A 16,572-nucleotide genomic window follows, 5' to 3' on the forward strand; every position below is an offset into this window, starting at 1 on the left:
TGTACAAGTTGCGTTAATTACTGTGCCTTTCGAAGTAGTTAAGTGACAGATGTATCTGTACTTTTCTGCAAATAGGCCCTCTGGTAACATACAGATCTGAATATCATAAAGAAAACTGTTTATTAGGTTTTGTTTTTGACTGTATACAAAATGAAATACAAAGTTAATATACACTCAAAAATATACAAAAAATAAGACATTAAAGGAAATACCATAATCTCCCAATCATATACTTTCTTAATACTTACTGTGATATATACAAAGCCGTAACTTTTAAAAGACAAAACCTGACACTGATATCCTCACATTCCTCATGAGGTTCGACTCATCAGTAATGAAAAATAACAACAACAAAAAAAATAATACAAAAGAAACACACACACGAGTTGAGATTATTACTGTGTTAACATCACGTATGAGAGGATAGTGTGCTTTTATCATAAAAAAGCCTATAAAGATATATCTGTAAATAGTGACAGCAGGACTTGCACACTAAAAAGCACATGCTTACAACATATGGTTGGCATAGTGGCAAAGTAATGACATGTAGTCAAAAGGATCTGCACTGACTCCTGATCAGCACATCTGAGCCAAAGAGAAGTTTACGTTGGACTGCCAGTCGTATGTTCGGCGGATAGCCTCAAACTTTTCAATGAGGAATCCAAATGTTGGCCGCTTTGCAGGATCTTCATCCCAGCACTGCTCCATCAACGTCTTCACCTGTTGATAAAAAAAAAATAGTCATGAATCAGGCCTCTCATGAAGCAAGAAAAATGTCAATGCTGTTTAAGCATTATGTAATGTTACCTCATGTGGGCATTCTTTGGGACAAGGTAAACGCAGCCGCTTCTCTAACAGTTTTATGAGTATCAGCATAGTCATCTGTCCATGGGGTGTCTCCATCATTTCAAAGAACTTCTACAAAAACACATAAGGGTACAATGCGCATTTAACACAGGGGCTGCAAATGTATTTGACTGGTCTAACTTACAAATACATGCAGGTTTCAGTTTGTGATAGGAGGCCAGTGATGACGTACTGTGGGAGGGCTTTGGCGATGGTCACAGCGGGTCAGGATCTCATACAAAGTTACTCCAAAGGACCAAATGTCAGTGGGAAAGGAAAATTTATTCTCCTTCAAGCACTCAATGGCATACCTATAAAGGGCAAAAAATACAATTCTGTGTCCCAAGTCATTCAGCAAAGCACTGAGTAACACTGTTAGGTGCTGCATGAACTGACCAGAACACTGGACTGTCGCCATCCTCACGGACACGATAGTAGATCTCTCCCTCAGGGATGTATTTCGTCAGGCCAAAGTCTCCAATCTTCACCAAACTGTCATTTTCCACCAAGACATTCCGGGCAGCTAGATCTCGATGGACGTACCGCTTTGAATGCAAGTACTCCATCCCCTTTAAAAGAGAACATCAGAAATAAAAGATGGACAAAATGTGTATTCAGAATGAGCATGATGCCATGGAAATGGACAACAGGGACACAAGGATATCTCTCTCGAGATGTCAGAAATGCTACTATATGGATTGGCAAAAATGTTTTCCAGCACATTTTCCAGGTGGCTGAGACAAAAAGTACAGTGTAACATACTGCTAATGCTTGTGAACTACTCAACTTACATAGAAATAATTAATGAAACCACACAAAAACCTACAGTGCTACCAAAGGGAATTAAAGATTAATGTGGTAGGATTTTCTTATTCAGGCAGTTATGTTGTAGGCAGTTTATGGAAATTTTCATGTTGTACAAAAATGAACAGAAACACGCAGCTTCTTTTGAATCAAGGCGAGCAAAAAGCAGACAACTACAGAAAGAAATAGTTTATTAGCATTAAACTATCACTGTAGACAAAACTGCTTAGGTTGAGTTTGAGTTAAGCCCATGTTCAGGCAGTTCAGATTCAAGACTGTGTCCAGTAGGGGTCAAATCATAAAAATGTAATTAAAAAGTGGCCACTGACTTTGAGAAAAGAGGGAATCACATTTTAAAAAACACACACATAATGAAAAAACAGTGTTGGCTTACCTGACAGATCTGCTGAGCAAACATAAGGCACTGGGGCACACAGAGTTTACGTTTGGGAAGGTACTCTCGCAGACTCCCCAAAGGAAGGTACTCCATTATTAGCTGCACCACTTGTCCTCCTGTCAATGGACAGTGCAACAATATTTTTATGTTCCAATTTCTATTATTTCAAAAAGGCATTGACCTGTTGCCTATGCTGGCGCTGTGGTGCTCAGCATGCTGAGTGTTGAAAGCTGAAAATATTGACCTACAATGGAGACAGCGGTGCACTTTGAATAGATTTTCAATATTTACAGAGGAACAGCAGGGACCAAAAATCAATTCCCTGAATAATCCACTGAGCACTGCAAGTTAAAAGAGAGGTTCTGGGCAAGCACTCTTTTGCACATGCAGACTGTAAGCTGACATATGTTTAAACAAACATATTAACTGCAGACAGATGAGAGCTGAGGACTCACCCAGTTCAGTGCAACAGCCCTTGTACTTGACAATGTTGCTGTGATAAAGGGACTTCAGGATCTCAATCTCTTTCATCCAGCCCTCAGGCACATGACCATTCTCTTGCTTCAATGCTTTCACTGCCACGCGCTCTCCTGTCCCATCGTTGGACGGATCATACAAGTAGAGCGTCACCTTTCCAAAGTGACCCTGTACATGAACAATGAGCAGCTGATTTCCCTCTAATACACAAAATAAAGAAAACTAACGGTGATGTGGTACTGGAACTCACCTCTCCCAAATCCCGCATCTTTTTCAGGTAGCGTTTATGGAACACGCTGGGGTCTGCATCAGGGAAAGTTTCACTGGGTGATATATCAAGATCTGGGTGCAGAAAAAAGGCAGCTTTTTATTGAAAGCACAGAAACGGATTATAAGAAAAACAGAAAGTAAGGTGAAAGAAAGACTGACTATAGATTTCTGGGAGTTCTCTGAGCACAGTGCGGAATGAAGGCCTCTCCTCAGGCTGATAGGTCAAACACATGCTGATGAACGTGGCCAGTTTCTGGGAGGACGGTTCAGCTAAGCGCCCTTTTTGCTGATAAAAGCGCTCTTTCTGTTGGGGGGAAAAGGTTACAGTTACCGTTAGAGGTCGAGAGGATAACATGAGCAGGCGAAGCTTTTAGCTGTTGGAAGAGAATTAAAGGTCAAAGCTGCAGCATGGGCCTACCTCAGACAATGTGCTGCAGCTCATGGGAAGATCGCCGTTGTTGCAGATTTCTAGCAGTGTGACGCCAAAGCTCCACTGGTCAGCAGCATTGCCAATGGGTGCACCGCTGTCAACACACTCGGGGGCAATCCACGGGATGCGGTCCAGACGCTCTGCAGCAGAGAAAAGCAACAACGAAAATGACAAAAGTTCCATGAATCGTGTTAAGGTGACCTCAAGCTCTGGGTGCTCCGATTAAAGAGAGAGAACTCCTCAAGATTCAGCGTAGCATGGTGCAATGTTTTAGGAAGCTGAATAGACAGTTACAAAAGCGAACTTTTTGTTCTATTTTTGCTTAGTTTGTGACTTTTACATATAAAGAATACTGGTAATGTTCAAGTTCATATAATACTGACTGAGCCTATCAGCAATAGGTGTATCTCTCTCAACATTCTAGCGCTGCCGCCCAGACAGCAACGATTGGTTTGCCAGAGCGGAAGAGAGAAGCAACTGCAGAGGCGGAAAAGGCTATAGCAAGAGTAGGAGAGCTAGGAGTATGGCCGAGCCAACAGCAGAAACACCTAGGAAGCATCCAGGAATTAGTTTTGATGCTTGAGGGAGGATTAAAGTGTAATAAATAAATAAATAAAGGAACAGAACCAAAAAGTAACAGTAATTTCTTTGAACAATTTTGTGTTATTTTAAAAATTTGTCCTGTTCTGTTAAATTACAGATAACTAGTATAAAAAATGAAATAGTATTTATTTAGATAGCAACTCTTTAAAAAAAGAGGCTAAAGCTGTTATTAGTGTCTACATAGAAGAAAAAAGTCTGAATTTTTTTAAAATAGCGATTTGTGTTTGCGTAATTACTCTGATTGCCAGAAGGGGGAGGAAAAAGTTTCACAATGTAGGTTTAACAGAATAAAATACTAAATGTACCTAAACTACCCTACAAATTTGGTTTCTTATGAGAATTCAATGGCAGCAGCTGCAAAAACATTCAATTCTATTCAATAATAACTGATCTTTGTTTTATTTTTCTTTGGGGATTTTTTTCATTGCATACTCATACACAACTAGGATGGTTGAACCTACTGCTCTTAGCGTAATACTTTAATTTTAGAAAGCCTTAAACAGCACACTGTCAAGAAAAACTGCAAGACAACAGGAAAGAGGTCACAGGAAGTGGTAAGGCTGAAGTTTCCTAAACCTGATTGGAATAAGGCTGAACAGAACACATGAAGCTGACTGAGTCGAGAGGCATACTGAAGTGAAGCTAATCAAAAGTTGATGTAAAGCAAGAGCCGGCACTGACCCTCCCGTGAAAGGACACTCAGGGCGATTCCTCGATCACTCAACTTGATGAAAGGAGAAATGCCATTCTCTAGACCTCGCCTTGCTACCAGAATGTTCTTGGCACAGACGTTTCCATGAACTAGACATTTGGTCTCCTAGAATAAGGAAAATGAGACTGATGTTAATCACTTGGGTTGCAGAGTGAGTGCAGTGTTGCTAAAACAAGTTTAACACAAACTATAAATGCAATGAAGTTGCAAGACAAAAAGCAACTTGCAGCACTTATCTTGGTCTGCTTGGTCTGATAATCAGATTACTTAATTTCCTGTCTTGGTGTCCAGTTAGAAAGTTGCACTAACTCACTAAGTCTCTACACATAAATTGTACATCACTTGCATTATTTTGTTCTAATTCACCCCAATGACCATGTAGCTGTGTGGTCATTAAAGTGAATTGTACTGAATTATAATCTGTGGCAAACAACAACAAAAAACAAAACAAAACAAGGAACAGTGTTTGAACTTACAAGATAACTGAGAGCACTGGCAAGTTGTTTTGCAACAATGAACTTCCACTGAGGAGTCACAGATGCCTTTTCTTTGCGAAGGAAAACATCCAAAGGCCCAAACTCCACAAATTCTTCTACCATGATGTCTGTAAATATAGGAACAAGTCTCAACTCAAAAGTAAAATGTAAACAAGTGGCATCATCTTTAAAACACAACAGGTTAAGTGTGGTTTTGCATTTGCCTCAGGTTTCACTTGGCAATAGAATTACAAATTTGACTATCTGACCATGACAAGGAAGTAGAAAACACGAAGTCACTAAAAGTAGAAGTGAGTTTGTCATGTTTGAACAGTGTTATTTCTCTTACTTTCAGATCCTTTGACAGACACACCATGCACAAAAACCAGGTGTCTGTGGGACACCTGGCTCATGAGACTTGCAGTTTCAAAAAATGCCTAAGAAAGACAAAGAGAGGAATGATAAAAGAGTAAATATTACTACATGAAGCAGTAATGTCTCTTTAGATTCAGTGTACTTGTTGCAATTCATAACAAACCACATCTGCTTACTAGAGCAATATCTTTATGGCTTTCGTCCAGAATCTTGAGAACCACGTGGATGCCTTTGCGGTCAGAAGAGTTGTTGTTGAATTCATCATCATATTCATCCTCTTCTCCACCTCTCACCAGCAACCGTCCTGAGTAAATGTTAGTTCTGGTGCCACGGCCTAAATGCTGTTCCTGCACATGAACACAATACCCACCCAGTCAGATACAGAGCAGAGAGCACAAAACTTGTCTGTATACAAAGCTGATGAGCGGACATCATCACCTGTATTATCTCTTTATCCTTGATCTGGTGGAAGCGTAGCTGGGTCAAGTTCAGAGCCAAGGAGTCAGTGCGAGCACGGCGATTGACATCTTGCCTCCTCACCAGAAGGTTGGACAGCTCTACATCACACAGAATGTCACACAGACATACATGAACCAGTGTAACCTCATACATCCCTCAGCATAGAGTTTTTCTAAATACATCAGATTATAGCGTAAAAGCAGCAAAACATTTGCAGTGATCAATAAACACAAACCTGCTTGTTTCGGAGCACAGCATTTTTTGACAGTAAAGCTGTCCGAACCAGATTTGAGTACAAAGGTCTTGAGGCTATCAGTCAGCTCCTTCACACTGGAAAATTCTTTGTCCCAGCCCTCCAGACGGAACATCGAACCCTTGTGCTGAATGCGAAACTGTTTGTGGCTTGGCGCTGCACCATTCTGAATGTATAAATACAGGTGTGGAGACAGTAGTTGAAAATTTTCACCATCACTGCACTGCAACAATTCCCAAAGAATAGCGTGGGTGTTGACTTACCTCATTTTTGTTCAGCACAGCTAAGATGATGCGGCGATAGTCGAGAGCACTCCAACGAACGAGGAAAGCTCCCTCCTCTGCTGCCTCCTTTTTCAGCTTCAATAGCACAAAATCATCCCTGGAAGAAAACCAGAGGTATAACATACTATGTTTTTTTTTACATCCTGTTTGTGTCTATGTGCATGTATAAGGGTAGAAAACTCACTGCATAGGTCCATGCAGTAGATTTGCTTCACTCAGCACTACCCTTGGGGGAGCCACTTCACGACAAAGATAGTGGTGGGCGTCTGCAGTCAGTCGGTAGAATCCATCTAGGAGGGAGATGAAGGAATGGGCCTCCTGGCTGGAGTTCATCTGAACCTCCTACATACATGTACAGAGACATCACTAGCTTACAATCACATCTCCCACCTACAGACACATGCAAATTCAAAACAATAAAATGCCCAAAGCCAAACCAAAACTCAAAGCTCTTATAGTCACACATATAGAATATCAGAAAGAAAGCATGCACGCATAATGTACAGCATATTCAGACAAGTCAAAGACGGAATAATCTGATCAGTAGAATCACAAATATACACTATATCAATTGGACTAATGCATCACAAGCACATTTACCAATAAAATTAATGTACTGAGGCATTCACATAAAAGAATAAACAAGTACTCTCACCATGTATTGATTGTCCTGAGTGCTAATGCACACATTAGCTTCAGTAATGGCTATGTGAGTTATTTCAGGGAAATCACAGAAGAAGGTCCATTTATTGAGAGTGTTTGCATTCGGTTGACTAGGCTGCTGTTTTGCTTTCTTCATGTAGTTCATGTAGTCATTCCTCAAGTAAGTGTTTGCCTGTGCCTAAACAGAGAGACTGAGTGAATAAAACATTGACACTGACAAAATACAGAACATGTCAGAAAATTAGCCCATTAGAAGCTGTATTGTGGCAAACCCTGTGAGCGGACACCTCCCTCCACTGGATCCCCTTGGTGCCAGACACCATAATTTCATGTGTGGCAGGAGCCTGGAAGTTGTCCTTCGAGGCACCCTGGGCATATGTGGTGTTAGAGTAAGAGCTGCTTCCATCCGCATCCTCCCTCACATCCAGGTGGGTTACAGGGAAAGTCTCTGTCCCAAAACATGGTGCTAAGTGTTCGAGGGTCGAGATGTACTTATACATAATCTCCTGGGCACCAAGGCGCCCCTTGTCCACGGTGTGCTGCTGGAAAGTCCGCACAAACTCCGCAAACACACGCCGGATCCTAATTTTAGTCAGGAAGTTATCTTTCGCAATGTGTCTGGCAAAAGACCTTGGAATGCAGCGTAAGAAGCTGAAAAAACAGAGATATGTTATTATTATCTGGATCCAATGATTAAATCTGGTTGTCACAGAAGGAGAAAAGACAAATAATAGCACAAAAAAGAACCACCATAACGTTAGACAAATTTTATATATATATATATGTGTGTGTGTGTGTGTGTGTGTGTGTGTGTCATCATAACCTATTCAAAATCATATAGACACTTTCATGTCTTTGATTACCTGACTTTTGCAGCTACGTCTTGTAAGGTAGAGCCTGTCTGCACTGCCTGATGTGAGAGGTGAAGCACAGCCATTCCCAAGCTCTCATTTTTGAAGCGATTTAGCTCAGCTTCTGAGTTGACTTCTTCCATTTCCACCACTTCATTCACAAATTCAAATTTAGCCTGGTTTGGGGACACAGGAGGCCGTATTATTGTCAACACAGCATAAATGTGCTTTCAATTAAAACACCGTAAACCATGAAGAGGTCAAACACAAACCTGGGAAAATAAATACTCCAAGGATGAGATTTCAAGCAGAGGGGAACCACCTGGATCACTCCCAGATCGGTGAGCATAGCGGGACACAATGGGTTCATTCTCATTCAGTCCATGCCAATTCCGAAAGTAAAACCTAGATGCAAGGAAACCAGACAGCCTATGTGAATCTTCTTCCTGTGTTTCATCTGTCTTCCAAAGACAGCGTTGCACAAACACTGACTCACCTCAGACAGTAGAGAAGTATGAGGCTGGAGTTCTCCTCTGGACTGAAAATGTGGTTTGGACTGTACCAGCAGCGCGCTACTGGATTGTAGAGCGCAAACAACACATGGCACAGAGGGGTTATCCCTAAGGGAGAAACATTTAAGTTAGGCACACCTGCCTCCAATAGGGTCAAACACCACATGACAACCCTTTAATGCTGGTTCTGCATGTGCTCATTATGTGGTCACTCTTACCTACAGCCTCTGCAGCTGAGATGCACAGCTCCTCTGCTGTCACCTCTCCACTTGTGTGAGACAAATATCTCTCCCCTTCTTTGGTCCAGAAGAGATAAACATGAATGCCCTGGCCCTGAGGGGGCTCAGTCTGGTCCGGAAATGCTCCTGACTTTGAAGACTTAGACCACCCTCTTCTAGACATGATGGGGGTCAGCCAAATCACTGACAGACAGACAGACAGGCAGAACTTAAACCACACGCCTACCAGCTGTTGTATTGGCTGAAGTCACGTACGCATTAAAAGCTCAAATACAAATTTAAAGCGACACCTTGCGCTTTTCTGAAATATCATATTGGGCATTTCGAATTTTACACGATTTGTTTTGAAAACTAGCTCGGTAGCTTGCCAAATCAGGAAAAATATACTAACTTTAATACAAATGACGTCGTGAAAACGAATGAATGTGTGAAAAGGCCTTCCGGTGATTACACCTTATCTAACTTGCTGTTTACATTCAGCTACACTATACTGTATACAACACAAACAGCACTACCACCAAATATTCTCACATATGAACGTAAACAGCACACTTTGAGTGGCCTATGCGACTCCGAAAATACTTAACAGTGTATCCGCTGCCATAACAAGGAAACATTTAACATTATTACAGTCATATCCGTGAACTTGAATGTGCAACGAGTATCTTACCGTTTAATGGCGAGCTGTTGAGGCGTTACATAAAAACCCAGCACTGTAAAAAGGGCTGATAGTGGCACTTCATTATTTTGGTGAGCGTATTTCCCCTACTTGCTTCTCTCGCAGATTCTAGTGAAGTGAACTGCGTGTGTCGACGAGAGAGACGCTGCTTCCCGAAACCAACATGGCCACTCCCTCCGCTTCATGGAGCCTGCACCGTCTCCATCAGTCACTCACACTGTACGTGGCCAATTAGGTGTGTCTACTTGCAATATGATTTAAGGCATATATACATTATTTTACACGCCTGGAGTAACGGTAATATTGGTTTTGATTTAAAATAATAGCAATAAATACTCTGTTGTCTTAACAGAATATGCATAAACTTTTTTTTTATTCAGTTAACATGAGGATTAATATCTATTAATTTGAGCATGACAATAACAAATAACAAAAACTGTTTCAAAAGAGGCCTTTTCAATTGTTAAATGTTCAAGCTTTGCTAATGTTGAATTTCTTATAATTACCTCCACTATCATGTGATACTGCAACATAAAAGCTAACGAGCACTGCAAAATGTATTGCTGTCTTGAAGGCTGACTAGCAGACTATGCTAAGCTAATAACATTATGCTACATTAGCTTGCTGTAGCGCTAGCTGGCTAGTTTGAATTCTTGGCTACTGTCTCCCAAAAATCCCTGTTAATTTAACAATATTTGTATGTCATGAATTCAAAAATCAGTGATAATAAGGTATAGTTTGTCCAAAGTCCCTCAACTGTAAATTAAATGGCAATAATCGAAGTGTTTTAAAAATTAAAAATCATGTCTGTGTGTTTTCTAACATATTGCAGCTTAAGTCAGTACAACACCCAAATTTGTAAATATAATTAATGTTATGCATAAGTAACGGGCTGGTATTGCTGTCTGTCCTATTTTCCATGTTGTTTCTATCCATCACTAGGTGTCATCAGCTTGTGATGTTTCTTTGCAGCATTCGCATTTTTATTTTCTCAAACAATAGCTTACGGCAGTACACATCGAGCAGTTTTATTTTGTGACGTCCAGGATGATCAAATAATGCCTTTCTATAAGCTGTTTGACTTCATAGTTGTTTATTTTTTCAGCTCTGCCATCATGCAAAAGCCAAAGTACTCTCACCTTCAAAATAAAAGCATAGAAAGTGAAAGTATAGATTTCTGCCACACCTATAAAGCACCTTCAGGCACAGTGCCACATCACCTAACACACATCCACGTGAGCTTTAAGGACATACATGCCCTTTCCCCACTGAATTGGAACTTAATTGGGATTTTGACCAATGTGGAAATAAGTAGGGCCCATGTAAGCTGTCAATCATTCCAAGACCCCACAAGACTCAACCGTAGAAGTTTAAAGTTAATTTATATGGTGAAGGTTGGGCCACATTAAGCTACAATGTAAGTGGAGCGTGAGAGTAATTATTAGGTCTGAAATGAATACCTTTTGAATTTAACACTGCTTTTGTCTCGTAATGCACACTGTGATGAACTGAATGTCATAACGTATTCACCAGTGTACCTACTGTTCCACAATCACTACGTGGAGTAAATGTCACTTTTAACCACCAAAAAATTGGCAGTTGATCATTTTCTTGCGATTCTTCTATGACTCACACCAAAAGCACGTCACCCACACCTTGACACATCACCACAACAACTTGTTCTTAAGAAGTTGGATATAATTCAACCTTTAGTTAAGCAAGTTTGTATAAAAAAAAAAAAAAAAAAAAATGTCACTTTGGGGAAATAACCATCTGAATACATCAATTGACCAAGCCCTAAACAAAACAAAAATCCTAAAATTGAAAATGACAAAAAAAAAGAACATATATGCCCAACCTGAAAACTATACACCGCCACAAATTAAGCAGGCAGGCAAGCATGTGTACACATACATACTCACACAAACTGAAAGGTGTGTACAAATAAATGAAAGAACACAGCTTTGGTGATGTCCAAACAAATAAACGCCATAACAAAAGACACAAGCTGCAGTTTCTTTTCCAAGCTGGGGGTTCCTGATGCAACATTCTTGTGCAGTTAGGCGAGTACTAGTCCCTTAAATCTCAGCTAAATATTTTAGAGAAGTTATTTCATTGATTGGCAAACTAATCATACACATAATGGAGTTGCAATACAGTGGGTAAGTACATTTGCAAAAAACAAATCAGGGGGTCAGTTTTGGTCATTCCTTCTTAGTTTCTTCTTGCTCCTGTTTCACCTCTTCATAGGTGGCTTCTTCCTCTTTTTCTTCTCCATCTCCCTTGGAGTTAGGGACCCAGAGCCCAGAGTCTATGCACTTCTTCATGTGAGCCTTTGCCTCCTAAATTGAAAAAAACAATCACATTTAATAACCAACTCCAACTAGGACTTATCAAAAATACACATAAATAAGACATTTTGCTATTTATTAACTGAAATGACACTAAAAATATGAATAAAATAAATAAAACGGAATACTGTATGCTTAAATAAAATAACCTTACCGTTGGGTCCATTTTGCTGATAACATCTTGTAACATTTGGATGTCCTTCTCATCAAAGCATTTCTGCATCTCCTGTAATTAAGAACACACTTTATGAGTCATTTCAAACAAGAGAAGACAAAAGCAGAGTACTGAGGCCCCTTGAGAACAAATGAACTTACAGCCGGCAGGGACTCGTACACTTCAACAGGATCTAATCCTCCGGGTCCCATGCGCTTTTGTCGCTCTTCTTCCTCATATTCCTTCATGGCCTTTTCTATGCGGATCTTTGCCCTGCCCCGCACCCGCTCCTTGAATGACTCCAGCTCGTCATTGAAAGCTTCTTGATACTGTTGATCTGCTGTCTGTAAGGGAACACATGCATAAAACTGGTATTAGGGTGTTTTCCCAGAGGACTGTGAAGCTTTATGGAGACTCAGGGACTTAATCTGCATTTTGATTGCAGAAGCTAAAGGCTAAATTTAGTTCCTGTACAGTAGTTTCAGATGTAAAAAGTCCCTGCTTCAGAGGTGGTATTTTCTGGTGAGTCAGAATGTGAAAGGTCATTGTTCTGACTTGCCTAATATTCGCAGTTCTACAGATGAAGTGGAAATAAACAATTGTGAGAAAAGAACTTCATTCCCTGTTTAGGTTCCTAAGTAACATAAATGTTTATTACATTTTTAAAAAAATATTTCATTCTATTTGATTAGATGTACTTTTTGTATCATCTAAAGTCACCTTAATCTTGGCAAAAAACTGACGGAAGCAGCCGCGGGGGTCTACTTTGAGGCTTTTCGCCAGCTCTAGGATGAACTGCATGACGATGGTCTGATGAGCCACTTGCTCCATTAATGCATGTTTCTGCAAAAGAAGGAAGAATTTTTAGAATAATGTGCAGAATTTAAAGTAGAAAGTAGCTAATAGAGAAACTTTGTGTGGCAAAATGAGAGAATCCCTAAGTGACAGTCCATTAAACTAACTACAGTATATTTGAATGTTACAATACATGCATCCTATGGAATATGAGTGTGTTAAAATGAACGCAGAAGGGAATGAAGACAAACAAACTCAGTTTTTCAATGTTTACCTCCTCAACTTCAAGGTCAATGCACATGATGACCAGGTAGTTAGCAGTCTCTTCACAGACGAGATGAGGATTGTCAGAGAGGTACTTCTGGCTGTCATCCCAACGTCGCAGCATGCCTGTAGTAAAGAAACTAATGAGGGAGTATCTCTGCTTTCAAATATCAGTACCCTGTGACAGGGAGGAAATAACAATGATTCATGTAAGTCAATAATCCTTACCGAAATGTTTGATCTGCTTCTCATACTTCTCCACAAATGTTTTATGCTTTTGCTCCTTCTCCTCTTCGGTCTCCTCTGCAGAGTCAGGTTTGACATTAACAATACTCTACAAATGACAGAGAAGGAAAATCAGGAAAGACTACGCCTCTGATTTATTTAGGACAAGTGTCATATCACACATCATTGGAAATCGGGAGTTTCAATATTAACAAATGCATATCTAAAAATTGCAAGAAAAAAACTATATATGTATGTGAGCCACAAAAAGTAGGCCAAAAAGCCGCAAGCAAATTGTGTGTAAATCTGAGTAAAATCAACACAGCTGTCAGAAACTGTTACGGCCACTGGTGATTGTGTGCCATCTTGCTTCTGTGGTGGTTTTTTTGGGGACTTTTTATGGGGAGATGGCATGTGTAGGCCTCACCAGAACCCCAGCTGACAGACATTTCAGCTAATGAGTCTGGAGCTGAAGACCTGCCCTCCAGCCTTTGTTCTCCCCGCCTCCCAACCTATCTGATTGGGCCACCACCCAGTTATCTCCCCCCTCAACCAACAGGCCACAGCCATCATCACACCTGGAGAGTATAAATCTTCATCCAAACCCTCAGTCAGTGCAGCTGAGACTTGATGTGACCAGTTTGCCCTGGTGCCTCTTGAGTTGCTGTGTTTTGTAACCACTGATGGGTGGCTACTTGGAGAATATAGCTTCTGTTTGCAGCTGCTAATTTGGTGACAAGTTACCAGTCTTGGTGAAGACTGTAGCTTCCGTTAGCAGCTGACTAATTTGGTGAGAAGCTCCTCATGTCCTGTAGCCACTGAGGGGAGGTGATTTGCGTACTATGCCTTGTAGGTAATGTATGTTTTGAGGCACCAATTATTCAGTTCATTTTGTGTACTCAGCACTCATTTGTATTAGTTTCTGTTGTTTGATGTGGGTGTTGCTATTGTGTTTAAGTTTGGCTAGGGAGTTTAGTTGTTTTGTTTTTTCTTTAGCTAGGTTGTTTACTCTGGTAGCCTTTGTTTGGCTTTATTTGCTTCTTTGATTTGGCAGTATCCACCAGCCCCGTTTTCTGCTGTTTGATCACTTTTGTTAAATTTGTCACTGAGCAATAAATTGTGTTACTGAATCAATGACATCTGGTTGTTTTTGTTACACCCAGCTGACCCTAGCGGCTGGGTCATGACAAACTCACTTTGAATCGCAGATAAATTCAAAATATGCTGTTGTGCTGTCAAATACACTAGGGCTGGACCTGAATATTCGGTTATTACAGTGGTATCCAAATATCCAGAGCCCAGAAATTGCTATTCAGGCCAGCCCTAGACTACACCACTGGGACAACCTCACTACAAAATTAGTGCTTTTTCCAAATCACACTGTCTTCTGTCATCCTCTCATCAACGACTGAACCAATAAACTGTAAAGACAGATGCTTGTAGAATGATGCTGATCACATAGCAATCCACTTGAACGGCAATGTATCACAATTTTGCATCACAAATCATGGAAATGTTAATATAATCAATGTGATGCTCTACTGCTACAGAAAACATGTAAAATAATTGGGTCCAGATGTAAACATAGACAAGTTTGAGCTTTGTAGTGAAAGCCTCACATAGCTTTGCCCTCTGTACTGTAGCATCTAATTGCAATTTAAGCTAATGGACAAAAAAAGAAATATGTAGCTCAACGATATCGAGCTCTATGCCTAAAATAAGCAGGCAATATCGGCTCTGCCTACACAGGCCACAGACTCTAAATTGTGCTTTCATTTAAAACAACATGGTAGCATCAGACTGCCGCAATTTGCTGTAAAATTGAAAGTCTGTTGCAGCCAACTATATCTGGCTAACCTTGCTAAAGCCATCCTTGCTGAGCGTGTCCACGTTCCATGGCATCTTCTTCTCTTCTCGATTGTGATCATCCACCTTCTTCTGCCACTCCCGTTCTTCTTTTTTCAGTTTCTTCTCCTCAGCCTGGGCTTTGCTCAGTTCGGCATCACCCGATCCTGCCATGGTCAGGTCTTGGAGCTTCTTCTGTGCCTCTGCCAGCTTACGCCGACATTCACAGAGTGCCTTGTTGAATTCGTCACCTTTTTTCTTATATTCTTCCATTCGCTCCACACGTGCCTGAAGTACACATATTACAACACGAGTCACAAACACAGTTGCAAAAGTTTAATTGTCAAAAGCTATGGTCAAACTTCATTCTCCGATACCACTTGCTTCCTCGGTAATATTCATGTTGACGAGCACAGGAAGCCTGCTAACTATTCAAGTGAAGTGCACCAGTTTCGGAACATCGTTAGTTAATTGTATGCGTCTCAAAGTTGTACCTGGTGTCTCCATCTGAAGAGGCTGGGTGTGTCGATGTTTGGGTGGGTGTCATCTTCATCGTCAGACACCTCAATGTGGTCCCACACGCTGTAGTCTATCCTGGACATTCTGCCAACAAGAACCTAACGCTAACAGCGTTAGCTTGGGATATGACTTGGCTAAGTTAGTGGCTAAAAGACGCAAACTAGAAATTTGAATCAAAAGAGCAAATACATCCAAATAGTTCACTTCTCAGATATATGTATTTGTGTTCAGTGCAGCGGCTGGTCGTATTTGGCCAAGACTGACTCAGATAAAGCTCCCTAGCGTGAGCTAGCAAGCGATCGCTACAAAATTCTAGAAAGAATTGCTGTTGCACATTTCCGTTTGACGTCAGCACGTCACTCCGTCACAAGGACATACGGCGTCTTCGTCACTCTGGTAGTTGTAGTTTTTGTGTGAAAGAGCTGGCAATTCCTTTGTTCAATCACATTTTATTGGAGTATAAATCATTTCCAAATACAAGTTTATTATAAGAAATGTGTATATATTAATTTCATTGATTAATATGGGCTCAAATCAGAAAGCATTTATTTATGAATAAGTGTATTATTTTACGTTTATTTTCTCTGTAGATGGCCAATGGTGGCTAATACACACCAGCCAATACGATATGTATGCCAATACATGTCTCCAGTTCTTGTATCTTGCCAAGCACAGAGTTTATATTTTAATTAACTTTTTTGTTGCCCCACTAGCCATTGTCTGTTGATTAATTGGACCTCAATATGGAATTCAAATGATAAACTGGATCTGTTGATCTATGGAATGCACATCCATGTTTAATTGTGTGTAATTTTTACAGGCATAAATGTATTTATTATTTATTTTTAAATTCACTTGTGGTTGTTGAATTAGCTTCTTTTTCATTAGAACTGCTATGTTATTCAGTTCCTTCTAGGATCTAAATTATGCAATCAAATTCATTTGCTTCAAAAAATATTAAAGACAATTGTTTTTTTTTCTTCATATTCTTAGAAGTAAAGTTTAATTTTTAACCTGGTGACGTCAAACAATAAAGAGATCTGGTATATTATTTTTTTCTGTTTTCACCATTTGCAACACCTTTCTTGA

The 16,572-nt window shown here is 40.3% G+C and overlaps 2 protein-coding genes across 2 annotated transcripts; both read right to left on the bottom strand.

Annotated features, from left to right (window-relative positions):
- Positions 1–103: 103 nt before the first annotated feature.
- Positions 104–9,497, bottom strand: tyk2 (tyrosine kinase 2). Its single transcript, XM_023279603.3, has 24 exons — positions 9,322–9,497; positions 8,631–8,834; positions 8,397–8,520; positions 8,173–8,305; positions 7,913–8,076; positions 7,322–7,700; positions 7,042–7,227; positions 6,571–6,728; positions 6,366–6,483; positions 6,085–6,268; positions 5,829–5,947; positions 5,567–5,737; positions 5,365–5,452; positions 5,016–5,143; positions 4,509–4,644; positions 3,213–3,364; positions 2,954–3,098; positions 2,775–2,866; positions 2,503–2,692; positions 2,045–2,163; positions 1,243–1,415; positions 1,040–1,157; positions 808–918; positions 104–720 (listed from the first exon to the last, which is right to left on the bottom strand). Exons 2-24 carry the CDS (start codon positions 8,812–8,814, stop codon positions 577–579), a joined length of 3,516 nt encoding a protein of 1,171 aa, XP_023135371.2. The 5' UTR covers positions 8,815–8,834; positions 9,322–9,497; the 3' UTR covers positions 104–576.
- Positions 9,498–11,021: 1,524 nt separating this feature from the next.
- LOC111574826 (cell division cycle 37, HSP90 cochaperone) lies at positions 11,022–15,810 on the bottom strand. Its single transcript, XM_023279613.3, has 8 exons — positions 15,459–15,810; positions 14,977–15,252; positions 13,123–13,228; positions 12,905–13,020; positions 12,556–12,678; positions 11,997–12,179; positions 11,836–11,907; positions 11,022–11,672 (listed from the first exon to the last, which is right to left on the bottom strand). The coding sequence occupies exons 1-8, from the start codon at positions 15,564–15,566 to the stop codon at positions 11,535–11,537; spliced, it is 1,122 nt and encodes a 373-aa protein (XP_023135381.1). The 5' UTR covers positions 15,567–15,810; the 3' UTR covers positions 11,022–11,534.
- Between the last annotated feature and the right edge of the window lie 762 nt (positions 15,811–16,572).

Source organism: Amphiprion ocellaris, chromosome 19 (assembly GCF_022539595.1).
Source record: "Amphiprion ocellaris isolate individual 3 ecotype Okinawa chromosome 19, ASM2253959v1, whole genome shotgun sequence".
Classification (NCBI taxonomy): Eukaryota; Metazoa; Chordata; class Actinopteri; family Pomacentridae; genus Amphiprion; species Amphiprion ocellaris.